Genomic DNA, 12,998 nt, shown 5'->3' with positions numbered 1-12,998 from the left:
CTTGGCAAAGTAGGCTTTATTTAGGCAACTCTTTCATGTCACTCAGTCGACATTTTTGACCAAAAGAAAGATTTTTGACTGAAAAATGCCACACAATTCTAGTCTTAATGAAGCAAAGAATGGCACTTTGCATTTCTAGGAAACGCCTGGGGCTCCTTGCACACAGATCTGCGCTAGCTGCAGGCTTGTGCTAAGCGTGAGCTTACCCCTGCGATCAGGCGTGTGCAGCAGCCACGGGCTGTGCAGGCTGCAGTGCTCCTTGCAGCAGGCAATGGCAGAGCCAGGGCTGGATCCCGGGGCCACAACGGTGTCATCCTCTGCTTTGTCCTAATACCACCTCACTGGCCATGTATTAAACCATTTTATTGAAAATGAACAAAACACCTTTTTTTTTTTTGTTTTTAACCCCAACTGCATACTTTCTGTGACTGTGAATATAAACTTCAGGTGCTGTTTACTTTCTATAAAGCCTTTTTCGTCCAGCTTACAGAGTCTGTAAAATAGATGCAGGTCGGAGTAGGGAGGCATGGAGAGCAGTAGCACCAGCGTAGCTTCTTCAGTCTCCCAGATGTGCCCACCTTGCCCGGAGTGTAGTCAGGAAGACAAAGGATTTCAGATCTAATTCTCTGAGGCCTCCTGTCCTCAGCTCCCTCATCTGTGTGGGAGACTGTACTTTGGTCATTTGATTTTTATTTACCCAGTTTCAAGCTAAGGGTATAATAAAGCACATTATGCCAGTTGCGTGTGTGGTAATGCTGGATATTTTGCTTTTACCATGGTAGTTGATTATAATGCACTTTTTAAGACTTGCTTTCTAAAAAAAGGAATATTTATACTTTTATGTGCTTGATTCACACAGTATAGTTTGCTCAAGTCCTGTTATTAAGTGCATTGGCGGTTACATCTAGAAAGCAAAAAACATGCTGAGTAGTGGTTTATCAGCACAAATCTACTATTTTCACTAACAGTCAGGTTCTCCTGGCTTCTGACTGCCCCCATTGTAAAAATTAGCAGTACGGTTGGGTATTCCTGGAACCCCAAATAGCCATCTGTGAGGACCTAAAACAGTTTGATGGCACAAATAATTACCCACACACACACACCCCCCACCAGAATCCAGTGTCTAATCCAAACATATCCTTCCTGAAATGATGCAGTACCTACTCCTGATCTGAGTTACTGGAAAACAGCATGATTATAGTGGTGCCACTCGTGCCACCATAGTTAGGGGTTTAGGGCCTGACCTTCAGCAGGGCTCTAGGCTGGGGTTTGTCAGGGAAGATCTTGCTCACGCTGCCCGGAAACACTCCTCTGATTTTTGAAAGAAAAGAACATGTGTAGTGTTAATTAAAGAGGAAAATGTAGAGGATACCAGGAGTATTTTGTCTGCAGAAAAGCAAACCAAAAAGCCTTTTGTTGCTTCCTTAGTTCCTGTGGTATTCTGCCAGCCCCTCATTAGGGATTAGCAGGGGTGGGATGGGGAGACTTGGAATCGACCTGAAATCTTTGGCAGACCCTGCCTCCAGCCACAGCCAAGCTCGGGCTCTGTTTGGAAGCTGCCAGGCAGGGCTCTGCACGTCACAGCACCCCGGAGAGCCCTGCTAGGGCGGCAAGAGCAAGCATGGAGGAGGCACGTCAGAGGCCCGCAAAGCTCATGGTCTTGTTTTGCAGAAGTTGAGTGTTGATTGGAAGATGTTGTGGCCCTCGATGCAGACGCAGATGTTGAAAGTCCCGCTGGAGTGGGACTCCTGTCAGCATCATGCAGAAGGTCAGCGCAAACCTATGCTCTGTACGGGGCTGTTGCTTTTTCCTTTGCGGGGGGAGGCTGCCTTGCCGCTGCAGGTTCCAGGCAGGAGAGGCTTGCATGGCTTCTTGGAGGCCAGCAGAGTCCTGCCTGCCTGCCGGGGGGTGCAGCCGGCCAGCCCCCATGCCAGCTGTGCTGGCCGTGCCCCATCCCCAGACAATGGAGCCATCCATCACCGATGCCTTCAGGAGAGAGTCTGTGGTGGCATTGTGCAACGCTTCCTGGCCACATCGGCCTCTGTCACCAGCACCCTGGTTTGTGCCAGCAGAAGCCAGAACGAATCTGGCCTGTTGCGTGTTTGTAGAGTAGGTATGTGCCGGCTCTACCTGGGGCTGGACAGGAGTTGCTGACAGCCCCCCAGGGCTGCAGCCAGGTATCTGAGAAGGGGGTACCCGCTGCTGGCCGCAGCCACCCTGCAGCACACCTGGGAATCTAGCTTAAACCAGCCAAAGATGGGAAATTCAGAGCTAATCCACTAGCGTTCATCAGCATGAGCTCGTTTATGCTACCCCATGAAATCAGCCGGCTTTCAGGCACTTGCACAGCAATGAAAGTTGTGCCTGTGCTTTTGTGGGAAGAGTTGAGTTAGTGTTGGAGGGAGAGCAGTTACCCCAGGAAGCACCGGGACACTGTTCTGCATTGTCAGAGTGTTGTGATTTATTTTTTTAACGTTATACAGACAAAATAGTGGCTATTGTGTAGGCACGTGCTGTCTATTAACAGAGATCAGGAAAGGGAAATAAACCACGCATTACTGAAGAATAAGATCATGATTGTGGTCAAGTGATGGCAGATTCTTTTTTTCTCTTTGTCAGGCTGATTTGTAAACATTCTTCAAACAACTGTGCAGACAGCAGTGCCACGGCTTCTTGAAAGGAAAGCGAAGGCAAGGCAAGATCCGTCTGCACAGATGTTTGACAGTAACCTTAGACCTGTCCCAAAGCTTTCTGGCCATCTCCAGTTGTCATGGCGAGCTACGCTGCACATGTAGCCTCTTAGCAGTGCAGTGTAATCAGGCTGTAATTTATATTTTATCTCCAGTGATGATAGCTTTTAAAAATGTTTTGTGGTGTACTTGCCCTTTGATGCATGCTAGGCTCCTGTTAGCATTAATGGGAGCAGTGTGTGCTGGGGAGGGGGGCTGGGCGGAGGAGACACCTTCCCACCGCCTGCAAGTCAAGACTAACTGCATTTTGCTAATGGTTCGGCTTATCACTTTGCATGGGATGGCAAAAGCAGCGCACAACTGGAAGTTTTGTTATTTTTTGATACATATTTTTCTTTTTGTTGTCTTTTCTGTCACCTTTCTGACCGATTTTGGCAGCCTGGCCCTGGAGGAGCATTGCTGCGCTCTCGGCACCGGGTGCTGGGCGCTGTCTGGCCATGTTTGCAGCTCACTGCCTGTTTCCTGCCCTCGAGCAAGGCGACCGCCATAAAGCAAAGGGGGAAGCATGTGGCGAGTGTGCTCCAAAGATGTTGAAATGAATCACTTCAATCAGCTCACATTCCAGCCTGGAAACCAAACTTGCCTTTGACTTTGGGTTCCCTGTGGAACTCATTTCTCTTCTCGCGGTTCTCTTGACTCCCCTTGGCATGGCTGAGAGTGACTCGTACCTCAGAGCTGAGAGATTTAGGACACGGGGTTTGTCCGATCCACTCTTCTGGCTCTGGTGGTGGTCAGTAGCAGCTGAAGGGTGATAGGAGGGGCCTGGATATTTGGGGGATTTTGTTACTGTGTGGCTGCTTTGTCTTCACAGCTGAATAGGACCCAGGGCTGCTGGGTCACCAGTTACTGCGGCCACCAGCTCCGGTTGGCTGGTTTGGCCTGGCTTGCGTAAGGCAGGGTGCGTCACATCGCAAGCATGTATTAGAAATAGCTCTAAAAAGGGTGTTTACTCTTCTGAAGCAATTGCTGACCTGCATTGGAAAATGCATGGGATGCGTGGCTAGCATTTGAACTGCAAAATTAAAAGAAGCTCAGACTGAAGTTAGATGAAAGTGAACATATTTATCCATGTCAGACTTCCTACCATTTTGCACGCTCATATTGATTTCTTTTGACACAGTCTTCTTTTATTGAGTACCATATATTTTTTTAAATCCCTTACCGATAACGGTACCTGCTAAGGGCAATTGTAAAAGGAAACTAAAGTATATTAAACCTGCCTGGAGTCAAAATGTAATCTAACACCTCTAGTCTGCAATTTGTCATCACTTCATAGATACTTTTTCTTTTTTAATAACGGTTTTGGATTTTCCTGAGTTTTGACCTTAGGATACTGTATAATCCAAGAAAAGCAAGGAAACTAAACCACAGTCTTTAACACAGCTTTATGGTGTCAAGGTGTGAAATCACCACTGTGAGAACGAGCCCAAAGAAAATACTTCATTTGGAGCTGCAGCTAGTGCTGCAGTGTTTACCCAAATGAATGTATTTTTGCAAGGAGGAAAAAAAAAAAAAGAAAGAGTGGTTTAACAACCACGTTTTTAAGAGGAAAGAAATGAACACAGGTGCAAATTGTAACTTCTGCTACAGTTTCTTGTACAGACATTCCTAGGAAACTTGTAAAGTGTCTTGGCACAGTGATTGTGTCTAATTAATGCTCTTAGCCCTGTGAGCCCCGGACTGGGAGACTGTCAGGGTGCAAGCCTGTTTATGGCAGCAGCTCGCTCTGTTCTCTTTTTGCACGTGTCTGTGTACGAAGAACGCGAGACTGGAGGTGGGGGGCGTCAGGCTGTCTGTTTGAACAGAGAATCTCCCGCAGATTATCCCTGCAGAATCTGCTCAGAGGGACAGTACATCCTTCCAGCTGTAAGATTTCTTTGCCAGGTGATGGAGGTTGTCTCTTAAGTATTTTAACAGGTTAGCTAGGCACTGCCTGCGAGCTCTTGGCTTGCAGGGGTGAAGCGGTTCAAATTCCAGCTACAGGTGTCAGTGGATGCAGCTGAACACCTTGTGTAGGCTTGTCCTCCACCCTCCCTTTGACTTCAGCTCATCAGTAGGAAGGAGCTTCTCCAGCGAGCTTGCCTACGTGAAGTACGTAGTGAATCCGTTTTTGTATTGAGTCAATCTGGCAGCAAACCCTGCTGAGTAACCCTGAATGCTCGGGCGGGGTGTAATAGACAAGCAGTGTTACCGAACACAGGTACTGAACCTATATTTTTTAATGTGTGTGCATTCTCTTTGGCTTTTGTTTTGGGCTCCTTAAGCGGGCTAAAAAGTTGCTCTCTTTGGCATAAAAGTCCTTGGTGCAATAGTGTTATTGGCTGGCTATGAGAGCAGTGGAAATGTGAAGGAAAGCTAAAACCTGAGACCCCTTCACACCATGGAGGGTAAAATCATAGAATTGTTTGTTGGAAAAGACCTTTCAGACCATCACATCGAACCGTTATCGCAGCACTGCCCAGCCCACCACTCAGCCATGTCCCTAAGTGCCACATCTATGCATCTTTTAGATACCTGCAGATACGGTGACTCCACCACCTCCCTGGGCAGCCTGTTCCAGTGCTCACAACCCTTTCGGTAAAGAAATTTCTTCCAAAATCTCCCCTGGTTAAGTGAAGGCCAATCCATCCAGCTTTGCTCCTTGTGGGTTTGGGCTGTGAGAATTGGCACTGGCTGGCACATGCCTCGTGAGGTACCTGTTGGTGCGCTCTCCCCACGCACAGAGGAAGGTGGTGTCTGTGTCACAAGGGCTGTCTCTGTTGCAAATGCACAGTCCAAGAATGTAACATTTTGAGTGTTTCTCATAGAAAGGGGAGCCTCATCGTCTCAGCAAAACCCATCGGAAGGGAGCTCGCGTGCCCAGTCCTGTCTGCAAAGGGATGAGCAGAACGACAGCACGAAAACAAAAGAGCTTGGGGTTGCCAGGTAGAAGTGCAGTTCCCGTTTCTAATCTGCTGCAACAGCCGTTGCGGCACCGAAAGGTGGCATTCCACAGAGCAAGTGTTGTCAGCCTTGCTGCCCGAGCCGTGTGCCTACCCCACACAAGCATCCTGCTCAGCTGCCCCTAGCAACTCACCATCTTCACGCGTCTAGTTCTTGCTAGAAAGTAGGTGGAAATGGAAACAAACATCAGTGGGACAGTGAATCCAGCCAAAATTAAATGCAGTGCAGACACAAACTGCAATTACAAGACTTCCATCGTTCGGTTTAGGATCGCTCACCTCTTGGCTGTCCCAGCCTGCCCGTCAGGTTTCTCCTTTGGGAGCGTCCTGAGGCGTGGGGAGCAGATACGTGTAGAGCAGTGTGGTGATCCCTTCCCCCCAGTAATTCTTGGCTTTGGATTTTAGAAAGACCACAAACCCTTAGCTTATTACAAGTAATCCTGATCACTCCCGTAATGATACAGTATGTTATATACTCTCCTAAACTTAATCATTCAATATCTCACTTCCTTCCCTGTAGGCATGTACTATTATATTTTACACATGGCTTCCAGCTGGTTTTCATTGTGGCCTTCAAATCATATTTCAGTACAGTGCGATTTAAGACCAGTCACTTTATCTTTTAAAGTCAACTTCCATCATATTTGTTTCCTTGCAAGTTTTCTACCAGGGCTGGTTAATTTGTTTGAAAAAAATGAGTGTGTGTATGAAGTTAAAGTCAGCCTGAGCGAACCATCACAGAGCAGCATCTTCCAAAGCGGCTCTGCTCTGAAATGCTGAGGAGGCAGCCATGCCTGTAGAGTTTAAAAACGAAATCTTCGAAAGGGATGGAAAAAATAAGTCCTGTGGGCATGGAAGGAAATCTATATCTTCACATTTGATTTGCAAGTAGATGGGGAGTCAGTGAGGAGGGAGGGAGGGGAAGGGAAGTCGGCTCCAGATGGTGGTGGCTGTGGAGGAGGCGGTGGCTGCCCCACCTGTGGCCGGGGAGCCATGGGGAAGGGCTCGGGGGAAGAAGGGGGTGGGAGAGGAGTGCACGGGGCACCCACGCCGGGATGCACAGGCCTCTGAGCCCGGCACCGGCTTTCTCGGGAAAAGGAAAGCTGAGCGTGGCTGTCACGCTTACCCTTCTCTCTGAAGCCCACCGTATGCATTGTGTTTCCTGGTCGATCAGACCATCGTCTGGGGGGCTTGTCCACGCTGGAAGATGCGCTGCAGCCTGTACTTTAATCACGGGAGATCGGGGGGGGTTCCTGCTTCGCAGTAGGGAAGCAGAGCAGTGCTGACCCCAAACCTGGAGTGCTGGCGGGGCGTGCGCAGCAGTGAGTGAAGCCAGGGGAAATTCTACCTGCAGATTGACGAGCATCATCATGACCCAAAACCTGAAAATCTGGAACTCCCAAAGATGGTTAGTTCCTCTGTGAGGCTGTGGCATGTGGAGCTGGACATGAAGTAAGCAAATTGCCCAAACTGACCGGCGTGTTACATAAACGAGATCAAAGCAGATACTTAGCAAAAATTTAGATTTCATATTGCATCATGTGCCGCAACAGCTGATCTGTTTCCCATAGAAAAGCATGCTCTTTTGTATTAAATAGTCTGCATTATTGGAAAGAAATACAAAACTGATCACAGCCTAAACCGGAAGGAAATCCTGTGCATTTATCCATCTCTCTGTATATGGGTGATGTTGTGCCGCTGAAATCCTTTGTTAATGCCACTGGAAATCCAGAGCAAGCCCCCAGAAGTCAGTGAAATCATGAGATTTATCTGTTATAAGAGTAGCTTTAGGGGGTTTTATTACTTAGGAAAACAGTAAGTGAAATAAAATACAATATTTTGCTAATATTTTACACTGATAACCCCTGGCTTATGTGTTTTCTCTTCTGGAGAGGATGGAGAGGTCACTCCAGAAAAGGAAGGGTTAAGTAAAATTATTCTTTCCCTCCCGCTCTCAGCCCTCTCTTTGGTTGATTGCTTTATAGATGCTGTAGGCATCTCTTCATCTCCTTCAAATTAAACATTTTACTGCTGCCGATCCTGTATTGTTGGATTTTTTTCATCATTATATTTGATTGGAAGTCTTGTAACATTTTTCAAGCTGGATCGTTTCTCATGCTATTTGTCAACTGAAAAGGCAAAAAAAGCCCGCTTCCAACTCCGACAGGAATGAACCAAGTAATTCGCACTCTTTCTAGATGTGTTTCTATCTCTGTTAGCTGCTACTTGAATTCAGCTTCTGATTAGCAATGCTACTTGAGGCTTTTCATGTGATGCTGTCTGTAAATTCCCTGTTGGTTTATTTGTGGTGTTAAAGCCTCTTTTTTTTTTTTTTTCCTTTTTCTTTTTTTCCACGGGAGTGGGGTGGAGCTGCTCTGTTGCCTTACAGTGTCAGGGGACAGGACCAGGGGGCACAACAGGAGATGTAACTTAGCCAGGGGCTGTGTGACAAATTTATGGGGCTGGGTCCTTGGCTAGTGTCAGCGATCCCGGCTCTGCTGCTTTCGGTGCTCCCTGCTGATGCAGGTATGGATCTGAGCCTCCTCTGTAACCCCGCTATTTGGAAACATCAGTCCTGTCTGGAAACAATCCATGGACAAAAAAGAAATCCTCAAAGAGCAGCTGAGCGATTCCGTTCATTGGAACATTACTCTCTCTTATTACAGAAGATGTAGTAAAACATAAGCCAGAGTATCTGTCATTGCCCTTTGAGATTCTTCTTTCCCCCGGCTCCTTGGTTAGCTCCATTTTTGCGGCACCCCAAGTATTTACGTGCTTCGGAGGGAAACGAATCTATTGGCACTGAAACACGCTTGCAGCATTTCTGCCCACCAGTGGCTCCTGCCAGCAGTGTGGCAAGCCCAGCCTCTCACCGATGGCGACACCTGCTTTCAGCTGACAGTGTGGAGCTGCCATGAAGCTGCCTCCTTGTTTGGGTGCTTTCCGTCACCGTCACGAGCCGGCTCTGCGGTGGCAGCAGCGGTGACTCGTGCTGCTGGTGGTGGGATGTGCAGTTGTGTGTTGGTGTGCTCCCTCCCACGAGCACCCGCTGCTCATCAGGGCGGCAGGGCCAGGCACTGGCCCGGGCCGAGTGAGCGGTGCTGAGCAGCAGCTGGAGGTGCCCGGCGGTGCTGAGCAGCAGCTGGAGGTGCCCGGCGGTGCTGAGCAGCAGCTGGGGTGCAGCCCCCCTTGGCCGGCCACCCCTGCGGCGGGGGCAGCAGGAGGCAGGGCGCCCCTGGCCAGCCTGCAGGTCGGGTCCGTGTCACAGCGTCTCCGCAGCTCCGGCTCCTCGGCCACACGTGTGTGGTGGGCAGTGGCTGGGGACTTCAACGCACTTTTCAAAAACTGACGATCACTGATGTTATAAATTATGACGACAGCAACGTTTGATGGAGGAAGTGAATAAAGGGCTCCTCGGCACAGAGCTTTTCTATTTATTTGCACTGCAGGCTGGTAATTCCACAGTGGACTTGCCCCTTGCAGCAGTAACTTGGTGGGTGCAGTGTTGTCCTGCGGGCTCGGTGTGTGGGTAAGACTCGGTGCAAGTTCTCGGCACACTGCCGTTATTTATCCTTATTTTTTTCCCTTCAGAGAGCTTTAATATAAGGTTGATTTTCTGGATCTTACGGTTTGCAGCAAAGACGTTTTCTTCTTGGGTGAAGAGCCAGAATTCCCTCTTACTTGTGGAAGGAAATATTTATCCATATTGATTTTGCTAGCTCTGTAGTTTTGAGTTCTAATAATTATTTCCCTCCGTCTGAAGAAACCTCTGGGCAAATTCAGCCCTCAATCCCGTAGGGGATTTTTGCCAGCAATCTCTGTTGTGTAGGTTTGGTTTTAAAGAAAGCATATGGAGCTCCTCTGTGTTTCTAACGATTCAGAGCAGGTATTTTTTTCCCCTGGAGTAAGGGCTGCACGAGGCCCTTTCTTAGTCATTTTAAGTGGCTGTTAGGAAGAGTAAGAGCTGCATGTGCTTTCTTTAAACTCACCAAAAAGGAGATGCTGCTGGTGAAAATCTGTTACAAGACTGAAAAGTGTGTTTGCCCAGAGGGTTTCTCAGAATGGAGAACTGTAATTATTTGAACTCAGAACTCCACAACTAGTGAAATTAATACAGATGTAATACAGAGAAATCTGTTCAAGAGATGTGTTGCAGCCAGCTCTGTGAAGCAACCAAATGGACTACAATGTCACTCGCCGTAGAAGGGAAGTCTTAACAAATCTCTGCACTTTTACTGGTTTTTTCTTCCATAAAGCAGCTGTGATGGATTTTAATGCCAAATCATTATTCATGATAAAGTGGCACCTGACAATCCCACGTGTGCCTAGGCCTTTGTGGTACTTGGCATCTTATAGAAACTGTGAAAGTCTCTAGCCTAAAAAGAGGAGAGGAAACAAGGAGGCAGGAGAAGAGGAGCAAAGTGGAAGAACGACTTGTCTGAGGTGGGACAACTGGCCAGTCATCATGACCGCAAGGCTGTAATACCTTTTGACTTAATTTTGGTTTTGGCTATTTTGTATTTCTTTCTGTTACTTGCATTTTGTATTTCCTATTTATTTTGTGGTTTTATATTTATTTGATATCATTTGCCTTTTATATTGCTTCCTCCTTTCAGTCTGTAGTTACTGATGCAGCTGTCTTAGAGGTGAGAAAGGTAGCGGAAAATGAATATTAATTAATATTTTTCTTCACCAAAACAAAGTAGACTCTGTTGTACACGTGCCCTTATCTCAAGCACCTAGGGGGTCAGCATGTACGTGAAATCTCCGTTTTATCTTGTAGGTGCTGCACAGACAGCAGTCCCAACCTGCGAAGGAGAACTCCCCGCCTAGAGAAGAGGCTCCTCCTCCACCCGCTGAGGACAGTTGTGCCAAAAAGCCAAGATCCCGTACCAAGATCTCCTTGGAAGCTCTAGGTATCCTTCAAAGCTTTATCCACGACGTGGGTCTCTACCCTGATCAGGAAGCCATCCACACCCTCTCTGCTCAGCTGGATCTACCCAAACACACCATCATCAAATTCTTCCAGAACCAGCGTTACCACGTAAAGCACCACGGGAAGCTAAAAGAGCATTTGGGAACAGTGGTTGACGTGGCAGAGTACAAGGATGAGGAGCTGCTGACGGAGTCGGAGGAGAACGACAGTGAGGAGGGCTCTGAGGAAATGTACAAAGTGGAGCCTGAGGAAGAGAACCCCGACAAAAGCAAGGCAGCTCCAGCAGACATCGACCAGAGATAATGTGAGGCAGGAGTGCAGAAAGCAATACATTGATCCAAGGATTTTCTGGGTTTAATTTTTTTCTCTTTTTTTGTTTCCGTTGCGCATGATCCATGTGCAAACCGAATGAATTCAGCATTGCCCTATCAGACACCGCCTTGACACAGACACTCAAGTGTTACACTTCCTACATTTGACTGAAGTAATCATTGTAATCACATAGGATTATGCCTTCATTAAACTTGCACTTATGAAAGGGACATCTAGCAAGTAAATGGGAAGAAAAAGTCCTATGAAATCAGTGAAGGAAAATTTACAACTTTGTGTGTATATATATATATTTGCATAAAATATATATATATAAAAATTGCATGGGACAGAACTTTACAACCTGAAAGTATAGACTGTGAAATAAGTTCTTTAAAGATGAGACTTGTTTATGTATTAAAACCACTTCACAATGAGTTGCTTTGGCTTTTTGATAAAGTGCCACCTGCTCTCAGGGTGTGGTGACTATTTTTGAATTCCTATTTATTTTCTATGTTTATCCCTGATTTTTTTTTTTCATTATTATATGGCTTCCTATCTTGCATCTTGATGGGTAATTTTTGAGGTATGTATTTAAAGACTTAAATCAACACTGCCAAAAAAAGAAAAGAGGAAAAAAAAAAAAAAGAGAGAAAATGGAAAAAACAAATCAGGGCACCTTAAAAAAAACAACCTAGTAAGTTAAAGTACTTTAAACACAGTGCACACTTAAAAGGATACAGCATGTTCCACTCTCCAGACAGTCCTTACTGTAGTGAACAGATGAATTTTCCTGGGATTCAGAATGACTAAAACGGAGTTCAGTGCATAGAAGACTTGTCTGTTAACGAGGTCTTTATAGAAAGAGAAGAAAGATAACGTGTTGAGATTTGATGTATGGAATTCATACTATGAGCCACATTTTACTGTGGATTTTATTTACCTGTTCTCTGTTTCAGATCTTAAAATTTATAAGCTTCCTTCTTGTTGTTGCTTTTTTTTTTTATACTGAGGTGAAACACACACACATGCACACACAAGTGTAAAATGACACTGGGACACAGAACGCCACGATCCCGACCATCCTGTCCAGGTAAATTGCCGACAGACCGAGGGGTTGTGTTGCTGACTTCCTGTTCGCCCTCCTCGCTGGCCTCCCCGTGTTTCTGGTTTAGCTGGGCTTCCTCCGTGTCACGCGCTTTGTGCCAGTGAAATGAAGTGTTTTCAGCTGCGGGTCCCCCAAGCTGCAGCCCACCTCCCTGCTGCAGGGGGGTGCAGGCGCGCGAGGCCCTTCACACCCATCCAGCTCCTTGTCGAAGGGTTTCGCGGTGAGGCGACCTAGCTAGCAGCTACGTTACATAAAGCAGAGCTAATACTGACTCTTCAATGGCATGAGCACTAAAGCTGCAGTCTGCTATAGCATCCACCCGTTCCGAGGCATCATGTCACAAGAGACACCAAGTAGCATTTCCTTTCCACTTCAGTGCAATGATTCCCGAGACAAGACCTCACCTTTGCTACTCTTGCAGCTGGATTGATTTCAGACGCCTGTTCAAACTGCAATCGTAAGCGTACCAACAAGGCTTCTGGGTTTTTTCTTCCTTTTTTCACATGGGCTTTTCATGTAACCTTGACAAAGACCTCATGCAATATCACTTTGAAAGTTACTTTCTGTTTACTACACCAGGCAATGTAATATAGCTGTTAATACTATTTATATATTTGAAAGGTATAAAAGGTAGGAGTTAAAAACGAAAAACAAACCTCTACATGTAGATATTTACTCAGAACAGACAATATACAGGGAGAAGACATTGCAATACAAGCTAATTCTAGCTGCTCAGTAACCTCTGGAGTTTTTAAGGGATTTTTTTCAAAACTAATGTTTGAAACGTAAGAGTATCTCTGCATAAATTTCATAGACCTTTGCAAAATGATGGTGGGTTGCTTACTTGATGCCCCTTTTGCTCTTCATCCTTTATTTCTGTAGTACGCTGCAGCTTTAATCAGAATTTCAATGGTTGCTGCTTTATATTTCTCTCAGAGCTACTCTGTCAAAAC

At 46.5% G+C, this 12,998-nt stretch overlaps 1 protein-coding gene across 1 annotated transcript in view; it reads left to right on the top strand.

Annotated features, from left to right (window-relative positions):
* Positions 1-11,585, top strand: part of SATB2 (SATB homeobox 2) — a 134,131-nt gene extending 122,546 nt beyond the window's left edge. The window contains exon 12 of the mRNA XM_037398642.1: positions 10,476-11,585. Within this exon, the coding sequence (XP_037254539.1) occupies positions 10,476-10,931 (456 nt within the window). The 3' untranslated portion in view covers positions 10,932-11,585. The remainder of the gene's footprint in view (positions 1-10,475) is intronic.
* Positions 11,586-12,998: the final 1,413 nt, after the last annotated feature.

Source organism: Falco rusticolus, chromosome 8, assembly GCF_015220075.1.
Source record: "Falco rusticolus isolate bFalRus1 chromosome 8, bFalRus1.pri, whole genome shotgun sequence".
NCBI lineage: Eukaryota > Metazoa > Chordata > Aves > Falconiformes > Falconidae > Falco > Falco rusticolus.
Note: the sequence above shows the minus strand (reverse complement) of the source record. Positions and strands in the feature narration are given on the sequence as shown.